The sequence below is a fragment of the Budorcas taxicolor genome, chromosome 14 (genome assembly GCF_023091745.1).
Source record: "Budorcas taxicolor isolate Tak-1 chromosome 14, Takin1.1, whole genome shotgun sequence".
Classification (NCBI taxonomy): domain Eukaryota; kingdom Metazoa; phylum Chordata; class Mammalia; order Artiodactyla; family Bovidae; genus Budorcas; species Budorcas taxicolor.
In genome coordinates, this window is record NC_068923.1 from 49,724,100 (window position 1) to 49,746,492 (window position 22,393).

General features: G+C 38.6%; 1 protein-coding gene across 2 annotated transcripts in view; it reads left to right on the plus strand.

The window, feature by feature from the left end:
- Positions 1 to 22,393, plus strand: part of TERF1 (telomeric repeat binding factor 1) — a 39,823-nt gene that overhangs the window by 2,216 nt on the left and 15,214 nt on the right. The window contains exons 2-6 of one of the 2 annotated variants that reach the window (XM_052651538.1): positions 4,655 to 4,750; positions 11,166 to 11,314; positions 15,691 to 15,777; positions 18,891 to 19,040; positions 19,926 to 20,038. In XM_052651538.1, the coding sequence (XP_052507498.1) occupies positions 4,655 to 4,750; positions 11,166 to 11,314; positions 15,691 to 15,777; positions 18,891 to 19,040; positions 19,926 to 20,038 (595 nt within the window). The remainder of the gene's footprint in view (positions 1 to 4,654; positions 4,751 to 11,165; positions 11,315 to 15,690; positions 15,778 to 18,890; positions 19,041 to 19,925; positions 20,039 to 22,393) is intronic. The other variant, XM_052651539.1, reaches the window with a different exon arrangement.

The following is a 22,393-nucleotide window of genomic DNA, read 5'->3' on the forward strand; positions in this document are numbered from 1 at the left end:
TTTGGAGCTTCAGCATCAGTCCTTCCAGTGGCATTCAGGTATTGGTTTCCAATACCATTTTCCATAGAAATGGCCTGATTCCAGGACAGGGACAGGAAATATACAACTTGAACCTGGAGCATCTTGTGACAAAAAGTAGGGCAGTACTAAAAGCAAAACAAAACCCCCAAAGAAACAAAGCTCCACAATTATGGGAGCACAAAGGGGCATAGAAGCCAACTGCAAGAGTTCCCAATACCCCAAGCAGACATAAGCAAGAAAATAAAAATACGGTTGACCCTTAACACAGATTTGAATTGTACCTGTCCACTTACAAGCCAGTTTTTTTTTTTCTTCTCTGTAGTAAATACTACAGTACTACACAATCTATGGTTGGTTAAACCATGCATTCAGAGGATCGACACTGCAATTTTCAACTGCTTGGAGGGTCAGTGTCTCTAACCCCCTCATTGTTAAAGGGTCAACTGTAGTGTTATATTATAACCCAAATTATTTTAAAACATCCATAAAGTCCACACTGATGTAAATAAATGCTGGGATAAATATACAAGTGGGAGAAGAGACAGATCTCCAATGCAGAAGAATTCCAGGTAATTCATGTTTCTACTCTGTTCTCAAGGAGGTGGAGTATAAGTCCGCACCCCTAAAGTGTGGGCTGTATAGAGCACAGTATAGAAAGGGGAAGAAAGTAGAGAAAACTGACAAATACTGCTTCACCCAGGTACTCAAGGTCAGCATTAACAGTGATAGTTGGTAGCATGTACACTTGATATAATGTGATGAAAGTGGTACTTTGCCACTGTGATCTTCCTCTCCAAACCCCATAACTCTAGTCTAATCATGAGAAAAGAATCAGACAAATCTCAGTAGAGAGATTCAGTTTACAAAATACCTCAAAACCCGCAAGGTCATCAAAACCAAGGAAAGACTGAGTGACATGATGACTGAATGTAATGTGGTACCCTTTGACTGTGTGGATCACAACAAACTGTGGAAAATTCTTAAAGAGGTGGGAATATGAGACCACCTGACCTGCCTCCTGAGAAATCTGTATGCAGGTCAAGAATCAACAGTTAGAATCAGACATGGAACAACAGACTGGTTCCAAATCAGGAAAGGAATACATCAAGGCTGTATATTGTCACCCTGCTTATTTAGCTGTATATGCAGAGTACACCATGAGAAATGCTGGACTGGATGAAGCACAAGATGGAGTCAAGATTGCTGGGAGAAATATCAATAAAGATATGCAGATGACACCACCCTTATGGCACAAAGCAAAGAAGAGCTAAAGAGCCTCTTAATGAAAGTGAAAGAGGAGAGTAAAAAAGTTGGCTCAAAACTCAACATTCAGAAAACTAAGATCATGGCATCTGGTCCCATCACTTCATGGCACATAGATGAGGAAACAATGAAAACAGTGAGAGACTTTATTTTGGGGGCTCCAAAATCATTGCACATGGTGACTGCAGTCATGAAATTAAAAAACGTTTGCTCCTTGGAAGAAAAGCTATGCAGCCTAGACAGCATATTAAAAAGCAGAGACAGTACTTCGCCAACAAAGGTCCATCTGGTCAAAGCTATGGTTTTGCCAGTAGTTATGTATGGGTGTGAGAGTTGAACTATAAAGAAAGCTGAGCGCTGAAGAATTGATGCTTTTGAACTGTGGTATTGGAGAAGACTCTTGAGAGTCCCTTGGACACAAGTAGATCCAACCAGTCCATCCTAAAGGAAATCGGTCCTGAATATTCATTGGAATGACTGATGCTGAAGCTGAAACTCCAATACTTCGGTCACCTGATGCGAAGAGCTGACTCATTTGAAAAAACCCTGATTCTGGGAAAGAAAGATTGAAGGTGAGAGGAGAAGGGGATGACAGAGGATGAGATGGTTGGATGGCATCATCAACTCAATGGGCATGAGTTTGAGTAAACTCCGGGAGTTGGTAACGGACAGGGAGGCCTAGTGTGCTGTAGTCCATGTGGTCGCAAAGAGTTGGACACAACTCAGTGACTGAACTGAACTGAACCTTGGATGGGAACCTGTAGCAGAAAAAGGATATTAAGTGAAAACTAAAGAAATCTGAGTAAAGCTTGGACTTTAGATAATAATGTATCGATATTGTTTAATTAATGTAACAATGCTAATGTAAGATGCTAATAACAGGGTAAACTGGATGGAGAGTATTATATGGGACCTGTCTACTATCTTGGGGCTTCCCAGGTGGCGCTAGTGGTAAAGAACCCATCTGCCAGTGCAGGAGATGTAAGAGACACTGGTTTGATCCCTGGGTGGGAAGATCCCCTGGAGCAGGACACAGCAACCCACTCCAGTATTGTCTGGAGAAGCTGATGGACAGAGGAGCCTGGTGGGCTACAATCCATGGGGCGCAAAGAGTTGGACACGACTGAAGCAGCCTTGCATGCACGCACTCTACTGTCTTCCCAACATTCTGTAAATTTAAAACCATTCTAAAAAAAAAAGTCATTTAAATAAAAAACAAAGACCTTTTACGGTTCTAGCCCAAGACCCAAGGAATAATCTAGGTCACCTCCATTATTTTAAGGTTAAAGGCACCAAAATCCAGAAAGAGTAAACTGTTTTCCAAGTTGCATTGCTAAATCAATGACAGATACACAAACTGTGAACTTAACGTTGTCTCTGTATACCATTTTTGACTGACAGGACTCCATTTTATCTCTTACAGAATTACATTTACTACACTTTTCAAGAATGTAAACATATGCAACTCTAGGTGCTTGCTAGAAAATTCTTAGCTTTTTCATTCAAACTCGGAATTGTTCTCCCACCTCACTTGTGTCAGATAATGCCTTTTCCAGACTGATACTCCTAACCTGTCTCCATCGTGGGAGGCAGTGTAGGATTGTGATTAAGAGGTTGGACTCCATCGTTAGTTGTCTGCGGATTTTTGTTTGTTTTTGTGAGTATGTATGTCTGTGTTTTTGGCTGCATGGCTTGTGGGATCTTAGTTCCCTGATTCCCTGACCAGGGGTGGAATTTGTGCCCCTTGCAGTGTAAGCACAGACTCCTAACCCCTGGACCACCAGGGAATCCTTGTAAATTTTCTGAGTTTGATTCCTGGCTCAGTTTGTTTATTGTCACAAGCCTTGAAGCAGGGACTTGATACCACCAGTTTCCACATCTGTAAAATGGTAGGGATAATGGCATCTACCTCACAGAGCTGATAAGAGAAGCAGATGAACTGATACTTATAAAGCAAGGTTTCTCCACCTCAGCATGTTGACATTTTGTACCACATAATTCTTTATTCTGTGTAAGCTTGAGGGTGAAGTAGGGACAGAGTGGAGGTTCACTGGTGCATTGTAGGATCCCTGACCTCAGCCACTAGGTGCCAGTAGCAGCCCCTCCCACTCAATCAGAATGTCTCAATGCGACAATCAGAAATGTCTCTGGACATTGCCAAATGTCCCTTAAGGGACAGAGTCACAACAGCCCCAGTTGAAAACCACTGCTCAGGGCTTAAAGTACATGCCTGGTATTTTAGTAATTGCTTAAATATAGTTGTTATTGTTGTTGGTCATTAGATCCTCTGGTGTCTTTCTGTCAGTAGTATTTGGTTACAGGTATGGAAAAAGCAGATAGCTGGCTTCAACTTGAGTAGATTTTCATTGTTTTGTTTTATGCCTAATAGGTACAAAGAGCAATTCTTCTCTAGAATAGATTGGGCTTTTCTTCTCTTTTGCTCCTATACCATACTTACCCTTTATGACGTATTAAAATTTTAATTAGTCACCTGCCTACATTTTTGTTTAATTTGTGTCTTTTCAGGCTAAAACCTTCCTAGGGGGCTATCTATCATTCAGTCATGAGTCCCTACCATTGGCCAGCAGTAGATATTCTATAAATATTGAATAAGTTGTGTTTAAATTTTATAAAACTTTTGTTCTCTTTTTGAATCCTATTATTTTATGACTGTATTTGGTACAGATAATCTCCGGTATAGCATAAGGTTATGGCATATTAAAATTGAGGAAATAAATGAAAATAAATATTTGTTTCATCTGCTTAGCAGCTACAGGACTAGTTAATTTAATCTTTGTCTTTCATTGTACATAGTAAACTCACTGAAAACCAGGATTATGGTTTACTCATCATTGTACGTACTCACTACCTAGAATAACACTGGGTGGGTGGGTGTTCAAATATTGGGGAGAGTAATATAAATACACATTTTTAAAATAAAGTTTTATAAACTAAAGAGACTCTCATTCAACTGAAACCTTGAGAGTAATAATATATTTCCTATTACGTTAGGCATCTTAAGCTGTAAAATAAGTTTCTATCTAATGATTTGACATATTTTACAGTTTGGATCTAAATCTCCCTTTTAATTAGTACAGAATGGTACCTGTGAAAGTACGTAGTTTTAAAGATTTATTTTTCTGTGTATGAAACATCAGTTTTATTTTGAAGGTAAAGTGTTCATTGTTACTCACCTTTGTTCTGATTTCTTAAAAATTGTCTGTGAATAAAGCATCCAGTTCTAAATTTATGATAATCTTTGGGTGGTGTTTGTTAACTTACTACTCAGCACACCACACAGAGGTACTGCAGGGCCAAGTTTGGAGTTTTGTTTTAATGTTTTAATAAAATTTACTTTATTCACTTTCAGCTATTATTCATGGACTGTCCAGTCTAACAGCTTACCAACTGAGAACTATATACGTATGTCAATTTTTGACAAGAATTGAAGCTGGAAAAACCCTTGGTAAGTATGTTTTTTTCTTATATGGGACATATTTCAGTCTATGTCTGAAGGTGTGATGATGAGAAGAAAGAGATGATGCTGCTGCTGCTGCTAAGTCGCTTCAGTTGTGTCTGACTCTGTGCGACCCCATAGATGGCAGCCCACCAGGCTTCTCTGTCCCTGGGATTCTCCATGCAAGAACACTGGAGTGGGTTGCCATTTCCTTCTCCAATGCATGAAAGTGAAAGTGAAGTCTCCTAGTCAACTCTTAGCAACCCCATGGACTGCAGGCCTACCAGGCTCCTCCATCCATGAGATTTTCCAGGCAGGAGTACTGGAGTGGGTTGCCATTGCCTTCTCCAGAAAGAGATGGAAGCTATTGTTTGTTTTTGAGAGTTTGCCCACTTGTATTTGGCCTGTACATCTATACACAAGCATATTTAAAGCTAGTAAAGGAAATATCCCTATCTTTTTGGAGCAATGATTCTCAAATTTTTGCTTACTTCGGAATTATTAGAGAACTTGTTAAGAAACAGAATGATGTACCCCTTACCCCATCATGAATTTCTGATTTGGTAGGATGAAATACATTTCCAATAAGTTCCCAGATGATTCTGATGCTGCTGGTAGGAAACCATGCTCCATATACACTGTTTTAAAGATAACATTCAATTCAGTCACTCAGTCATGTCTGACTCTGCGACCCCATGGACAGCAGCACCCCAGGCTTCCCTGTCCATCACCAACTCCCGGAGCTTGCTCAAACTCATGTCCGTTGAGTTGGTGATGCCATCCAACCATCTCATCCTTTGTCTTCCCCTTCTCCTCCTTTTTCTTCAATTTTTGCCAACATCAGGGCCTTTTCCAGTGAGTCAGTTCTTCCCAGTCAGGTGGCCAAAGTATTGGAGTTTTTCACCTTCAGCATCAGTTCTTCCAGTGAATATTCAGGGTTGATTTCCTTTAGGATGGACTGATTTAATCTCCTTGTGTCCAAGGGGCTCTCAAGAGTCTTCTCCAACACCACAGTTCAAAAGCATCAATTCTTTGGTGCTCAGCTTTCTTTATAGTCCAACTCTCACATCCATACATGACTACTGGAAAAACCATAGCTTTGACTAGACGGACAAGAGGCTCTTTAGTTCTTCGCTGTCTGCCATAAGGGTGGTGTCATCTGCATAACTGAGGTTATTGATATTTCTCCCAGAAATCTTGATTCCAGCTTGTGCTTCATCCAGCCCAGGGTTTCTCATGATGTACTTTGCATATAAGTTAAATAAACAGAGTGACAATATATAGCCTTGATGTACTCCTTTTCCTATTTGGAACCAGTCTGTTGTTCCATGTCCAGTTCTAACTGTTGCTTCTTGACCTGCATACAGTTTCTCAGGAGGCAGGTCAGATGGTCTGGTATTCCTGTCTCTTGAAGAATTTTCCATGGTTTGTTGTGATTCACACAGTCAAAGGCTTTGGTGTAGTCCATAAAGCAGACGTAGGTGTTTTTCTGGAACTCTCTTGCTTTTTCAATGATCCAACTGAGGCAATTTGATCTCTGATTCCTCTGCCTATTCTAAATCCAGCTTGAACATCTGGAAGTTCATGGTTCACGTACTGTTGAAGCCTAGCGTGGAGAATTTTGAGCATCACTTTGCTAGCGAGTGAGATGAATACAAATGTGCGATAGTTTGAACATTCTTTGGCATTGCCTTTCTTTGGGATTGGAATGAAAACTGACCTTTTCCAGTCCTGTGGCCACTGCTGAGTTTTCCAAATTCACTGCCGTATGGCGTGCAGCACTTTCACAGCATCATCTTTCAGGATTCGAAATAGTTCAGCTGGAATTCCATCACCTCCAGTGCCTTTGTTCGTAGTGATGCTTCGTAAGGCCCACTTGACTTCACATTCCAAGATGTCTGGCTCTAGGTGAGTGATCACACCATTGTAGTTATCTGGGTCATGAAGATCTTCTTTGTATAGTTCTGTGTATTCTTGTCACCTCTTCTTAATATCTTCTGCTTCTGTTAGGTCTGTACTGTTTCTGTCCTTTAGTGACCATCTTTGCATGAAATGTTCCCTTGGTATCTCTGATTTTCTTGAAGAGATCTCTAGTCTTTCCCATTCTGTTGTTTTCCTCTATTTCTTTGCATTGATCACATAGGAAGGCTTTCTTATCTCTCTTTGCTATTCTTTGGAACCCTGCATTCAGATGGGAATATCTTTCCTTTTCTTCTTTGCCTTTTGCTTCTCTTCTTTTCTCAGCTATTTGTAAAGCCTCCTCAGACAACCATTTTGCCTTTTTGCATTTCTTTTTCTTGGGGATGGTTTTGATCACTGCCTCCTGTACAATTACATGAACCTCTGTTCATAGTTCTTCAGGCACTCCATTTATCAGATATAATCCACTTGAATCTATTTGTCATTTCCACTGTATAATCATAAGGGATTTGATTTAGGTCATACCTGAATGGTCTCGTGGTTTTCCCTACCTTTTTCAATTTAAGTCTGAATTTTGCAACAAGGAGCTCAGTGCATAGTCACTCAGTTAGACTGTGGTAACTTTGTAGTGTCTCTTACTGCTGTCAGTACTGGCAACCAGCATGTCTGAAACCTCTTACTTGATTTTGACTTCAGCACTTGAATAAGGTAATATGATTTAAGCTATAATATCTCTTTCCTTTGTCTTCATAGATTATTTTAGACTGTAATGACCAAGCCTGGTTCAGTTTATCACTAATGGCTAATATTTATAGCATGGTCATTTAAAGGACCTTCTGATGCAGATAATTGCATATTTATATTGGGGTTTGCAATTTACAAAAGGCTTTCCCAACAGTCTCCAGTGGTAGACAGTATTACATGAAGCTGTTTACTTATGAACATGTTGTGTTACAGGAAATCCCAGCCTGTTAGTCCCATTCTCCGGACTCTCGCTAATCCAACTCTGGCTTGTGTAGCGTCAGAAAGTCCTTTAAATGACTGTGCTGTGAATATTAGCCATAAACTGAGCCAGGCTTGGCCATTATAGTGTAAAATAAACTATGAGGACAAGAGAAAGAGATATCATAGTTTAAGTCATATTCCCTTATTGAATAAGTGCTGAAATCAAGCTCAACAAGAGGTTACAAATATGATAGTTGCTAGTAATGTGTGACAGTAATAAGAGTCACCACAAAGTTACCATAGTCCAAACGACTAATATCTTTAAGATATCAAAAAAGGGTCAGAAAATTTCCTGTTTTGTGTGTGACTCCATGGTTTAGTCTGAAAGTTCCCCAGAGCACATCTTAGATACAATAGGCCCAGGTTAGTGAACAAGAGTCAGTCTATTTCAAATAAGTCAGGCAGCATTTAAAATTTCATTTTAATTTGTATTGGATTTTCAGCTATATATAACCCTTCTGCTTATTTTTTTAGTGGTTGCTGTATAGCAGCACTGCCTAATAGAAATATAAAGTAGGCCACGTGCATGCAGACTAAGTCAACTCAGTCATGTCTGACTCTTTGCGACCCTCTGAACTGTAGCCCTCCAGGTTCCTCTGTCCATGGGATTCTCCAGGCAAGAATACTAGAGTGGGTTGCCATGCCCTTCTCCAAGGATTCTTTCCCACCTTGGGGTTGAACCGGAGTCTCTTATATCTCCTGCATTGGCAGGCAGGTTCTTTTACCACTAGTGTCACCTGGGAAGCCCAAAGTATGCCTCATATATAATCAGAACTTTTCTAATAGCTGTATTAAGTAAAGTAGAAATAGGTAGAATTTTAGCAATGTCTTATTTAACCCAGTATTTCTAAAATGTATGTCAACATGTGATTGATACAAAATGAGATATCTTACCACCTTCTTAAAATTTTTTTGCAGTATGTCTTTGAAATCTGGTTTGTATTTCATACTTAAAGTACATCTCAATTTGGATTAGCAATGCTGTAACTGTCCAGTAATTACATATAGCTAGAGGCTGCCTTCGGAGAAAGCGATGGCACCCCACTCCAGTACTCTTGCCTGGAGAGTCCCATGGATGGAGGAGCCTGGTGGGCTGCCGTCTGTGGGGTCGCACAGAGTCAGAAACAACTGAAGTGACTTAGCAGCAGCAGCAGCAGTGGCTGCCTTATTAACTTTATAGTCTCCTGTTCCACCTGGTTTTAAAATATGGCAAATGTCTTAAAGGGGAAACTTTTGTTTATGGCAGCCTCCACCCTCTCATGGGACTTTATCTTAAGATCTGTGCAACTGGAAGTTTTCTGTACTTTTCCACCCCAGCTTCCCGCACTGCCCCAGAACTCAGCAAAAGCTTTGTGGTGAGACGCTGTTTTCAGTTCCTCTAGTTTCCAGTCTACCATGCTAGCCCCAAGGAAACCACCAGAAGCTCTTCTTTCTCTTACCCACAATAAAGCCTCCCTGCCTGGAGTACACTGGATCTTCAGCCTTTTCGGCAAATTAGCCCAGGGAGGGAAAGAGCTGTGAATCATCAGCTCACCTGAGAAGGAATCTCTTTATAGGATATATTCCACCTAGTTCTCAGAACTTACACAGCTGTCTCCTGTCTTCAACAACATGATTTTGCAGTTTGTCCCCCCCTTTTTTTTCTTCTGATCATGGTGAGAGTGTTGCCCTGTTGCAGTGCCATGCATCCTACCTGAAAGTGAAAGTCTACACTGTAAAGGGTTTTTTTTTAATCATTTTTCTTTTTGATATATTGATTTCTAATTGAGGCCTAACTGCTTTACAATGTTGTGTTGGTTTCTGCCATGCAACAACGTGAATCAGCCATAGGGATACAAGTCTCCTCCCTCTTGGACCTCCCTCCCACCTCCCACCCTGTCCCGCCCCTCTAGGTTGTTACACAGCACCAGGCTGAGCTCCCTGCACTGTGTAGCCACTTCTCGTTAGCTGTGTGTTTTACAGGTGGTACTGTGTATATTTCAGTGCTGTTCTCCCTTTGTCCCACCCTCTCCTTCCCCTGCTGTGTCCGTATGTCTGTTCTCTATATCTGAGTCTCTGTTCTGCAGATAGGTTCATCAGTACCATTTTTGTAGATTCTATATATATGTGTTAATATACACTACTTGTTTTTCTACACTGTAAAGTTTTTTAAGATCTAACATACATACAGTGTTTCTGCATGTCACATTTATAAGAAGGAAGGTAGATTAACAAGAAGGGTTGGATAATGTCAATCCAAGAAAGACTTCTTAGGAAAGATGAGTATTGAAATGAGCTGTAATGCATACTGAGTGAATAGATTAGCAATTAGAGGTGCAAGACATGTAAGATGTACATGGTAAAGGTTCTGAATTTCGAAATGAGAAGTTTGTATGTAATTTGTTAAGTAGTTGTCAGCCACAGTGAGTGTTTCATGAGGATAACCTGATCAAAATTCTGTTTTAAGAAAGTTGTAACAGCAGTACAAATATTATCTCATTAAATATTCACATAGTATTTATAATTGTGGCATTTTATAGGTGAGAAAACTGAGACTTAGAGAGGTGAAATAGCTTTTCAGCACCCCAAAGATGATAAATGATAGAGTCTGGAATAAACTCCAAAGTTTTTAAAACCACTGTATAATATATTGCAACAGATACAGTGATGAGAAAGAGGAGTAAAACAATGACTCCTTAGATTTTTAAGCCTTGATACTTGGAAGAATGTTGGTAGAGAGATAACCTGAATGCCTCTTTCAAATGTCTACAAAATATATAATAAGGATTTCAGTTAGTATATGCTAAGATCAGATTTCTATTTGAGGTTTGTTATGCTGCAGTTACACTTATAAACCATTTAAGAATTCTGTTACTGTGATACCTTATGTAAAGTTTTTCTTTCGGCTCTGAAAATCAATGCATATACGGGTGGTGGGAGGGGGGTTCAGGGTTGGGAACTCATGTACACCTGTGGTGGATTCATGTCAATGTATGGCAAAACCAATACAGTATTGTAAAGTAAAAAAAATAAAATTAAAAATAAATAAAAGGAAAAAAGAAAAGAAAAAAAAAATCAATGCATATGTATATATACTGGCTGCCCCGGGTCTTTGTTGTGGTGCACAGGCTTCTCTTGTTGCAGTGTGTGGGCTTTCTCTAGTTTCAGTGCGGACCCAATATCTGTGGTATGTGGGCTTAGCTGCCCCACAACACATGGGATCCCAGGTCCTAAACCAGGGATCAAACCTGAGTGTCCTGCTTTGGAAGGCAGATTCTCAACTACTGGACCACCAAGGAAGTCCTTAAAATAAATATTTTAGCAGAGAAAAGCTTCAAATGTTTTATGAACTCATCTAGCATTTTCTATTTTAAATTGATTTTAATGAGGAAATTAATTTGCAAAATCTTTCCTAAACTGGCATATATAAGAGCAGTGCCTGGCAAATAGAATACAATCAGTCAATATTTAAAGAAAGTAATTTATAAAAAATTAACAAAATTCTTCATGGTTTTCTAAGGTACTTGTTTTTATTTTGGTTTAAAAGATGCACAGTTTGAAAGTGATGAACGAATTACACCCTTGGAATCAGCCCTAATGATTTGGGCTTCAATTGAAAAGGAACATGACAAGCTTCATGAAGAAATAGAGAATTTAATTAAAATTCAGGTATGAGTATTCTTTGTGTTTATAATTATTGTTTTCCTAGAAAATAAAAGCATGACATTTAAAGAAACTAAGAGCTACTGTTGGACAATGACCCTTTAGTAAAATTCAATATAATTATTCTCTTTAGAAATTTGACATAAGCTCTAAGAACTGGAGTTAATGTTTGTTACCTAAGTGCATATTGCCCCCACTTTGAAAAATAGGGGCTTCCCAGGTGGCGTGAGTGGTAAAGAATCCACCTGCCAATGCAGGAGATGCAAGAGACATTGGTTTGATCCCTGGGTTAGAAAGATCCCCTGGAGTAGGAAATAGTAACCCATTCCTGTGTTCTTGCCTGGAAAATTCCATGGTCAGAGGAGGCTGGCAGGCTACAGTCCATCAGATCTATTTAAAGATCACTAAACTTAAAAAACCAGTGGTTTGTGCTCTCCCACTCAAGGTTATCAAATGATAGAAAATGAAATGGATTTTTGTGATTAAGAGAATGTAAAATTAAAAAGAGAGAATGTAAAATGTTAACTATATAGAGAATTTTACAAGTAGCCTATTGAAGAGTGAGAAACTAAAGAAAGTCATCCAAAGACAGAAGGGAAAATATGTTTTGCTTACAGGCAAAGCACGTTCTCAAGATTTTCATAGTTAAACAAAAATCCAGGTGGTGTCCTACCTTCTCAAGAATTAACCATTGATCGTGTGGTGACCATCAAGTAGAATTAAGCCTGAAGAAAAAGGGCAAAAACATGACTGCTGCTTTTAAGAATGTCAGCTCAGGCCAAAGGGATCTATCATGTTATCCCAAACTTTTGGAGGTCTAGGGGAAGCAGCCTTTGTTAAATATGCTAGTATAAAATTGAGCAGGTTACCATGAAATACATAGCAAACATGTAATAATATATTGCTTACTATTTGAAGATATTGTTCTAAGTACTTTCATCAGTCAGTCAGTTCAGTTGCTCTGTTTGACCCCATGGTCTGCAGCCCGCAGGCTTCCCTGTCCGTCACCAACTCCCAGAGCTTGCTCAAACTCATGTCCATCGAGTCAGTGATGCCATCCAACCATCTCATATTCTGTCGTCCCTTTCTCCTCCTGCAGTCCCCTTTCCTCCTGCCATCAGTCTTTCCCAGTGTCAGGGTCTTTTCAAATGAGTCAGTTCTTCACATCACGTGGCCAAAGTATTGGAGTTTCAGCTTTAGCATCAGTCCTGCCAATGAATATTCAGGGCTGATTTCCTTTAGGATAGACTGGTTTGATCTCCTTGCAGTCTAAGAGACTCTCAAGAGTCTTCTCCAACACAACAGTTGAAAAGCATCAATTCTTAGGCACTCAGCTGTCTTTATAAGTACTTTCATAAGCAACTCTTTAATTTTCACAACTACCCTATGAAATAGGTTCTATAATTTTCCCCATTTTAAGAAACCAAGACCCCAAGAGATTTGCCCAAATTTACAAGCCTATCCAGATGGTAGTGATGGTCCTATAAACACATATGGTATCAAAAGCACCGGTTTATACACTGCTATATTTAAAATGGATAACCACCAAGGTACTGCTGTATAACGGATGGAACTCTGCTCAATGTTATGTGGAGCCTGGATGGGAGGGGTGTTGGGGGAGAATGGATACATGTAAGTATGGCTGAGTCCCTTTGCTATTCACCTGAAACTATCACAACATTGTTTGTTAATTGGCTATCAGTTCAGTTCTATTGCTCCAGTTGGATCCAACTCTGTGACCCCATGGACTGCAGCACTCCAGGCTTCCCTGTCCATCACCAACTCCCGGAGCTTGCTTAAACTCATGTGCATCGAGTCAGTGATGCCATCCAACCATCTCATCCTCTGTTGTCCCCTTCTCCTCCTTCTTTCAATCGTTCCGAGCATCAGGGTCTTTTCAAATAAGTCAGTTCTTCACATCAGGTGGCCAGAGTACTGGAGCTTCAGCTTAAGCATCAGTCCTTCCAATGAATATTCAAGATTGATTTCCTTTAGGGTAGACTGGTTTGATCTCCTTGGTTTGATCTCCTTGTGTCCAGGGGACTCTCAAGAGTCTTCTCCAACACCACAGTTCAAGGCATCAATTCTTTGGCACTCAGCTTTCTTGATGGTCCACCTCTCACATCTATATATGATGACTGGAAAAACAATAGCTTTGACTAGACAGATCGTTGTTGGCAAAGTAACATCTCTGCTTTTTAATATGCTGTCTAGGTTGGTCATACCTTTTCTTCCAAGGAGCAATCATCTTTTAATTTCATGGCTGCAGTCACCATCTACAGTGATTTTGGAGCCCCCAAAAATAAAGTCTGACACTGTTTCCATTATTTCCTCATCTGTTTGCCTTGAAGTGATGGGACCGGATGCCATGATTTAGTTTTTTGAATGTTGAGTTTTAAGCCAGCTTTTTCACTTTCCTCTTTCACTTTCATCACTTTCAACTAAAGAGGCTCTTTAGTTCCTCTTTGCTTTCTGCCATGAGGGTGGTGGTGTCTGCCTCTGAGGTATTGATATTTTTCCCGGCAACCTTGATTCCAGCTTGTGCTTCATCCAACCCAGCATTTCGCATGATGTAATCTGCATATAAGTTAAATAAGCAGAGTGACAATATACAGCCTTATTGTACCCCTTTCCCAATTTGGAACCAGTTACTTGTTCCATGTCCAGATCTAACTGTTGCTTCTTGACCTGCATACAAATTTCTCAGGAGGCAGGTCAGGTGGTCTGGTATTTCCACCTCTTGAAGAATTTTCCAGTTTGTTGTGATCCACACAGTCAAAGGCTTTGGCAGAAGTAGTCAATATAACAGGAGTAGACATTTTTCCAGAATTCTCTTGCTTTTTCTATGATCTAGCCAATGTTGGCAATTTGATCTCTGATTCCTCTGCCTTTTCTGAATCCAGCTTGAATGTTTGGAAGTTTACGGTTCATATACTGTTGAAGCCTAGCTTGGAGAATTTTGAGCGTTATTTTGCTAGTGTGTGAGATGAATGCAAATTGTGTGATAGTTTGAGCATTCTTTGGCATTGCCTTTCTTTGGGATTGGAATGAAAACTGACCTTTTCCAGTCCTGTGGCCACTGCTGAGTTTTCCAAATTCACTGCCATATGGAGTGCTGCACTTTCACAGCATCTTCTAGGATTTTAAATAGCTCAGCTGGAATTCCATCACCTCCACTGCCTTTGTTCATAGTGATGCTCTCTTAAGGCCCACTTGACTTCACACTCCAGGATGTCTGGCTCTAGGTAAGTGATCACACCATTGTGGTTATCTGGGTCATAAAGATCTTTGTATAGTTCTTCTGTGTATTCTTGTCTTCTGCTTCTGTTAGGTCCATACTGTTTCTGTCCTTTAGTGAGCCCATCTTTGCATGAAATGTTCCCTTGGTATCTCTAATTTTCTTGAAGAGATCTCTAGTCTTTCCCATTCTGTTGTTTTCCTCTATTTCTTTGCATTGATCACATAGGAAGGCTTTCTTATCTCTCTTTGCTATTCTTTCCAACCCTGCATTCAGATGGGTATATCTTTCCTTTTCTTCTTTGCCTTTTGCTTCTCTTTTCTCAGCTATTTGTAAAGCCTCCTCAGACAACCATTTTGCCTTTTTGCATTTCTTTTTCTTGGGGATGGTTTTGATCACTGCCTCCTATACGATTGCATGAACCTCTGTTCATAGTTCTTCAGGCACTCTATTTATCAGATATAATCCACTTGAATCTATTTGTCACTTCCACTGTATAATCATAAGGGATTTGATTTAGGTCATGCCTGAATGATCTATGGTTTTCCCTACCTTCTTCAATTTAAGTCTGAATTTTTCAATAATGAGTTCATGGTCTGAGCCACAGTCAGCTCTCAGTCTTGTTTTTGCTGACTTTACCCGAATACAAAATAGTTTCGTTTTCTTTTTTTTAATCAGTTGGGGGAAATAAAAAAGGCCTGTTTATAAAATGCTTATTCAAAAGCATCTGGCTTCCTGGGTTTCTATTAGTGATTTTCCTAGGCTCCTAAATGGCAAATTTTATATACATATATATATATCTCTCTCTCGATCATCTCAAATACCATATATCTGCTTTCTGTCTTATTTCCTTTTTGTTTAAAATTATTATTTTGGTGAGTCCTCAATATATATAATGTAGCTCCAAATTTATTAATAATTAAACAGAAGAGGCCAGTCAAAAATTTTCATGTCTTTTTGGACCACAGTTACTTCATCTTTGAAAAGCTGTTATATGTCATTTATCAAATCAAAATTGTGAAACTGTGTAAGAATATTTTAGATGAAGTAGTTTAGATCTTACCTGAGTTATTTTAATATTAAACAGCAATTAACATATTTTAAAAAGCTATCTAAGGTATGTATTTGTCATTCTGATTTTTAGGCTATAGCCGTTTGCATGGAAAATGGCAATTTTAAGGAAGCAGAAGAAGTCTTTGAAAGAGTATTTGGTGACCCAAATTCTTACATGGTAATTATTTACATTAGAATTTTAGAGCTGTTTATATGGAATAAGAAAAATTGAAAAAGCATTGGGAGGGAAAAGAAATGCTTTCTCTTTTAAACAGTATAGTTTAAAAGAAAAATGTAGTTCAATAGAAATGTAATGCCAGTGATGGATGTGATTTTTAAATTTTCTAGTGGCCACATTAAAAAAGTAAGAAATAAGCAAAGCTAGCTGTTTTTTAGCAATCCATGTGAAAACACATTGGTGAGATAATTTGCACTCCTTTTTCTGGGCAGTCAGCCCTCTGTATCCTGGTTTCCATATCTAGGGATTCAACCAACTGCAGATGGAGAATATTTGGGGGGAAAGTTCCAAAATGTTTCAAAAAGAAAAACTTGAATTTGCCACACTCTGGTAACTATTTACCTAACATTTACATTGTGTTAGGTTTTGTATGTTTCCTAGATATATTTAAAGTTTACAGAAGGATGTGTGTAGGTTATATGCAAATACTGCACCATTTTATATAGAAGACTTGAGCATCCTTGGATTTTGGTATCAGAGGGGAGTTCTGGGGCCAATTCCCTACCAATACTGAGCAACAGCTATACGAAGTCTGAAATATGAGGTGTATTTGACACTTAAGTCTAAATTCAGGGCTCACATTTCAAGGACTCTGACTAGGGACTGTCATATTGAGCAGCACAGGTATGGAAGAATGCATTATAACTTGCCTGTTTTTCTAATGGTTTCTTATGTGATCACTAGTCTTTCTGGGTATGTTTAATATTAAGGTCAATAGAAGTTAATTTTTAAGTATTAAAAACAAAGTGGTGTGGGAGTCAATTAAGCTTATCAAAGAAGTAAAGATAGTTTTATACAGTTTCTAGTAAACTTTTAATTGAACAATGGCATACCTTTAGTAGAATACTTATAGCATAAGTAGATGTATTTTCACAAAAGGAACACACTTCGTGTGATGACCTCTTAGATCAAGAAATAGAACATCACCAGCACTCTAGTGACTGTCCTTCCCACCTTCTCAAGGGTAACCACTCTCCTAACATGTAACATCCAAGATTAGCTTTACTTATTTCTGAACTTTATATAATATAGCAGGTTTCTGTTTGTCAGAAAGATCCACAGCATTGCTTGTAACAATTGTTATTCTCATTGCTCCATTGTAGGAAGGAATATACTATAGTTTATCCATTGTATTGTTGATGGACATTTGACTTATTTCCAGGTTTTGGCTGTTAGATTCCTTTACATGTCTTCTGTACAACAAATATATGTGTTTCTATTGGATAATACTTAAGAATAGATTTGATAGGTTATAAATATATGCACATATTCAGTTTTAGTAGATAAGGTGAAACAGTCTTCCAGAGTAGCAATATCAGTTCTTTCAGCAGTATGAAAGAGTTCCAGTTGCCTCACAGACCATGTCTGTGGTTTTCATTTTAGTCACTCTGGCAAGTATTTAGTCATTCTGGCAGTGAGGTAGTGCTGCCTTATTGGGTTTTAATTTCTGTTTTCTTTGATGATTAATGAAGCTGAATACCTTTTCACATACTGGTGTGGGGGAGGGGGGAATCACTTTAATTCATTGAGAAACGGAGCTTTTAGTAACGCTCATTCTATCTCTAATTTGCACCTGTTTCTACAGTGTACTCCTCCAGAGATTTCAGCTGAAAACCTGCTGTCTATTGGGTTCCTTGCCCTAACTTTTTTGCCTTAGCTCTGTGAGGTGACTAAAAACTCCATTCTGCTTGTACTTCACTGAAGAGGAAATTTTATGGCCAGTAAACATAAAGAGAAAATGCTAACCTCACTAATACTTGCCCTAGTGGCTTAGCAGTAAAGAATCCACCTGAAATGCAGGAGTCGCAGAAGACACAGTTCTGTCCCTGGGTCGGGAAAATCCGCTGGAGCAGGGCATGGCAACCCACTACAGTGTTCTTGCCTGGAGAATCCCATGGACAGAGGAGCCTAGTGGGCTACAGTCCATAGAGTTGCAAACAGTCAGACACAGCTATAGTGACTTAAACACACACCACATGTGCCACAAGTTATATTTTGAAATAACATTTTCTATACTCAGAGTGACAATGATTAAAATGTCTTAGAACACCAACAGTTGGCTCAAAATGTGGAGAAATTATAGCACTGCTATACCTTCCTCTCAGGACTATAAATTGGTACTTAAGCTTCAGAGAGTATTTTAGCAAAATCGATTAGCATGCATTCCAGTAATTCCACTTCTAGATAAATACCCAAGAGTAACTGTTCTTACTTTCACTATATGCTTTTAAAGTCATGAAGCTTTATTTAAAAAAATAAAAACAAACAAACAAAAAAAAATCCAGGCCCAACTGAAAATTGCTCTGAGATAGAGCTTGAGAAGTAAAAAAAAATTTTTTAAGCTTTATAGCTTAATTATGCAATCAGCATGAAAGAACTAAGAAAAATTTGTACTGTTCACAAGAAGACACATAGAAAAATGTTTAATAGAATTATGGAAATAGAAAATAGCCTAAATACTTACACAGGCTGGAAGGTAAGATGAATAAGTGGTATTTTTGATCAATGGAATACTATTTAACAGTGAAAGTAACTAGTAATTCTATAGGTATCAAATCAATGTGGATAAATATCGTAAACATAGAGTTGAGCAGAATAGAGAAAGTTTCAGAAGAATACACATAGTATAACACCATTTGTATAAAGTTAAAATCATGTTAAACAGTACTATACATTGTTTATGGATGCATACCTATGTAGTACAGGTGTAAAGGAATGCATGGATATGCTAAGTTCTAAATTCAGGATTCTGCTTACATTGAGAAGAAGGCCAGGAACGACAAGGAGTGACATCAGATTATGGTAATAAGATTTCAGTTGAATAGACAATGTTTTATTTCTTAAACTTGATCATAGATAGGTTTATAAGTTATTTTAATCCTTTTGTATTTGTGTAAATATAGAATTTTTTCGTCAAAAATATATTGGTGGGCATTTAAAATGGGAGAATTTGTAAAATCTTGAGTTTTGGCTTACTGACTTTTTTCAGTTAAATAATATGACAGAATTTCTAGTATCTTATTTGTGATTTATATTTCTTCCGTTTTCTTTAGCCTTTTAAAAGGAAATTGCTTATGATAATCTCTCAGAAAGATACTTTCCATTCCTTTTTTCAACACTTCAGCTACAACCACATGATGGAGAAAATTAAGAGTTATGTGAACTGTGTGCTAAATGAAAAATCATCAACGTTTCTAATGAAGGTATGCGTATTTCAGAGAAGCTCTAAACATAGACTTACACTGTTACAATAAAAGAGAATACTTGAAATAGAAATCCTTAAAAACTAATCAGAATTTTACTTAGTGATTTTATAGAATAGTGTGGTGAAATGTTACAGTTAGTGCATCTAAAAGAAAGTTTATTTCTGATCTGTGTAGTGTTTTCAACCTTTCAAAGTAAGATTTGAGGAAATTTTTCACAATAAAAAGTTGAGGGGAAAACTTACCAAAATGAAATGAGAAATATGTGAAAAAGAAATTAATTTAATTAAATTTAAAAGAAAATTTTAGCATATTTTTGGGAAAAGTCAAGTTGGACCAAAGAAGGGCTACTACAGAAATTTTTTTTATCACATTTTATCCTGTCTTAGGCCCAGAAAGTTTTAATATGTTATATATATATATATATATATATTTTTTTTTTTTTTTTTTTTTTAAGTAACCTTTTATCTTAAAATTGTCTATAGGGACTTCCCTGGTGATCCAGTGGCTAAGGCTCTGCCCTCCCAAAGTAGGAGGACCAGGGTTCAATCCCTGGTCAGGGAACTAGATCCCACGGGCCACAACTAAAGATCCCACATGCCTCAACTAAGACCCAGCACACTCAAAGGGGGGAAAAGTTTTCTGCAGCGTATTGTGTGTATCAAGTACATTTACAAGGAAAGCCCTTCTCCGTAATGCTTATAAAGCAAGCAGGTGGCTGACAGTCACGTCACAGTACTTGGGGAAATAATGCACTGCCCTTTGTTGGTCTGTGAAGAGATACTTCTGTTATGACTATCAAATAACTAGAAGGCTTGATTTAATACTATTTGTTTTTAATGGCTTATTGCATTCCTTCCTCTCCCACATCCCCATTTTTTTAAGGCAGCAACAAAAGTAGTGGAAACTAAAAGAGCAAGAACAACATATTCTGAAGATAAACCTAATGGCAAAGATGTTGAATTGGCAACTGAAACTAATTTGGATACAGGACAAAGGTTTGTAAATTCATTAGTACATTTTTGTCTTATGAATATAATAGCTATGTGAAAGTGATGATAGTGAGATGTTGTTAATAAAAATAATTCTTGAGCAGTAGGTATATTGTCTTACTGATGATTAACATTTGTATATTTGGAAGTACTGTAGAGTTACATCATGGCTTATGCAAATTCTGTTGCAAATGCTAAGCAAGAGTACAGAGAAAACAGTACTGTGTAGATAGTGTGGTATCATTTACTGTTCTCAGGGAACATGAGCTCCAGAACAGTGTTGAGGCTGGAAGCCTGAATCATCTGGGTCCCTTAGTTCTCAAATCCTACATATCTTCATGTGACTGTTGCACTGGGGGTTATTCTGATCTGTTAAAATACTGTTCATCTTCTCTGTGCATGACGCGTGCTCAGTCACTTCAGTGGTGTCCAACTCTGCGACCCTGTAGACTAGCCCACCAGGCTTCTCTGTCCATGGGATTCCCAAGCAAGAATACTGGAGTGGGTTGCTGTGCCCTCCTCCAGGGGATCTTCCCATCTCAGGGATCGAATCCGCCTCTCCTGTGTCTCCTGCATTGGCAAGCAGATTCTTTACCACTGAGCTGCCTGGGAAGCCCTTCGTTTTGCCTAAGGGCAAGCTAATTCTACATCTGGTGGACAAGTGCAGACACTGATTTGCTCCAGTGTTGAAAGGAAGCAGGCTGTGTCATTCCTACATATTGAGAGAAAAAAATTCAGTTTCTAAAATTATTTCTTCTTTAGGGATTTTCAAGGGTAATTTTTGCAGAATTGACTTTTACCTTTTGCTTTGGCTTGAGAAACTAACTCTATTGACGACAATAAAATCTACCATTATAAAGATCTTTTATATTGAACCTGTAGTCCATTCCTTCTCTTCATCCACCCTTAAACCAAGGCCAAATAGTCAAATCCTTGTGGTCTCTGTATGGATGTATTTGGCAGTGGACGTAGTATTACTCTCGTCTCAGGACCGTGGCTTAAGTGCTGTGAGCCCCCATCTTAACTATTGATTTAGAGGTGGGAGTTGGAGTCTGAATTGCATGGATGTGGCATTGGTCACACCTCAGGACTGACCTCAGTCTTACAGTTCTTGTTGTCCCTGCCTGTCAAAACATGATCTGCTCCTCACTGCTCCATTGAAGTCTTGTTTCTCATTGACTCTTTTCTAAGACCCATTTTGAGAAGTAGGGCTTTCACTTTTATTGGCTTGGTTATTTCATTTTGTTTAGGAAATCAAAGTTTAGTAATGCTAAGACCTAATAAATTCTGTGGCCCAGACTTCTTGCCCTCTATAGTACTGCTTTAAAGTAAAATAAAATTAGAGCTTATCATGATTCTTGCACATAATGAATGTTTCCTATATACTCTCTTAATATAGTGCCACCACTTATTTCAGATGCCCTTCTAAGTATGCAGTTCAGTCACTGTGTAAAACAGTTCTTGTCTCTCTGTACCCTGACTCTCCTCCTTCCCCTCACACATCCAGTTATCCCTCCAAGTGTTATAAATTCCATCTTAGAAACGCTTCTCTAATCCATTCATAGCCTAGATTATTACTTAGCTTTGTGCCACAAAAATCCATCCTTGACATGACTTCCAGAGTTAGCTTTCCATTAAAATAAATCCATTTAACTCACTTCCCAGCTTAATAACCTCTCTTAGCTTTCTGTTTCCTATTAAATGGATTAGATTTTATTGCATGGGTTACAAAGCATTACATAGGCCCTTTCTGGTTTTTTGTTTGTTTATTTGTTTCCATATACACCTTGTCCCTAAGCATTAACCCCTTCCTGCCCACATACATGGGAGAGGGCAATGGCAGCCCACTCCAGTGCTCTTGCCTGGCAAGTCCCGTGGACGGAGGAGCCTGGTGGGCTGCAGTCCATGGGGTCGCTAGGAGTCGGACACGACTGAGCGACTTCACTTTCACTTTTCACTTTCATGCATTGGAGAAGGAAATGGCAACCCACTCCAGTGTTCTTGCCTGGAGAATCCCAGGGACAGGAGAGCCTGGTGGGCTGCCGTCTTTGGGTCGCACAGAGTCAGACACGATTGAAACTACTTAGCAGCAGCAGCAGCAGCACAGAGTTTCTTTCCAGAGATACTTTTTATAAATTGAAATTTGACTTGACTGTGGAAAGTACTATCCTTATGAACAGTTTCTTATGTTTGCATTCTTACAAATGTTTTCTTCTTTTAAAGTGTTAGTGACAAACAGTCTGCGGTAACTGAATCCTCAGGGGATACAGTATCCTTATTGAGGTGAAGTAAATTTGACATTTTTCTTCTCTGTTTTTCAAATCTTTGAAGCAATTCATGCAAACTTAGGTAGATTATAAT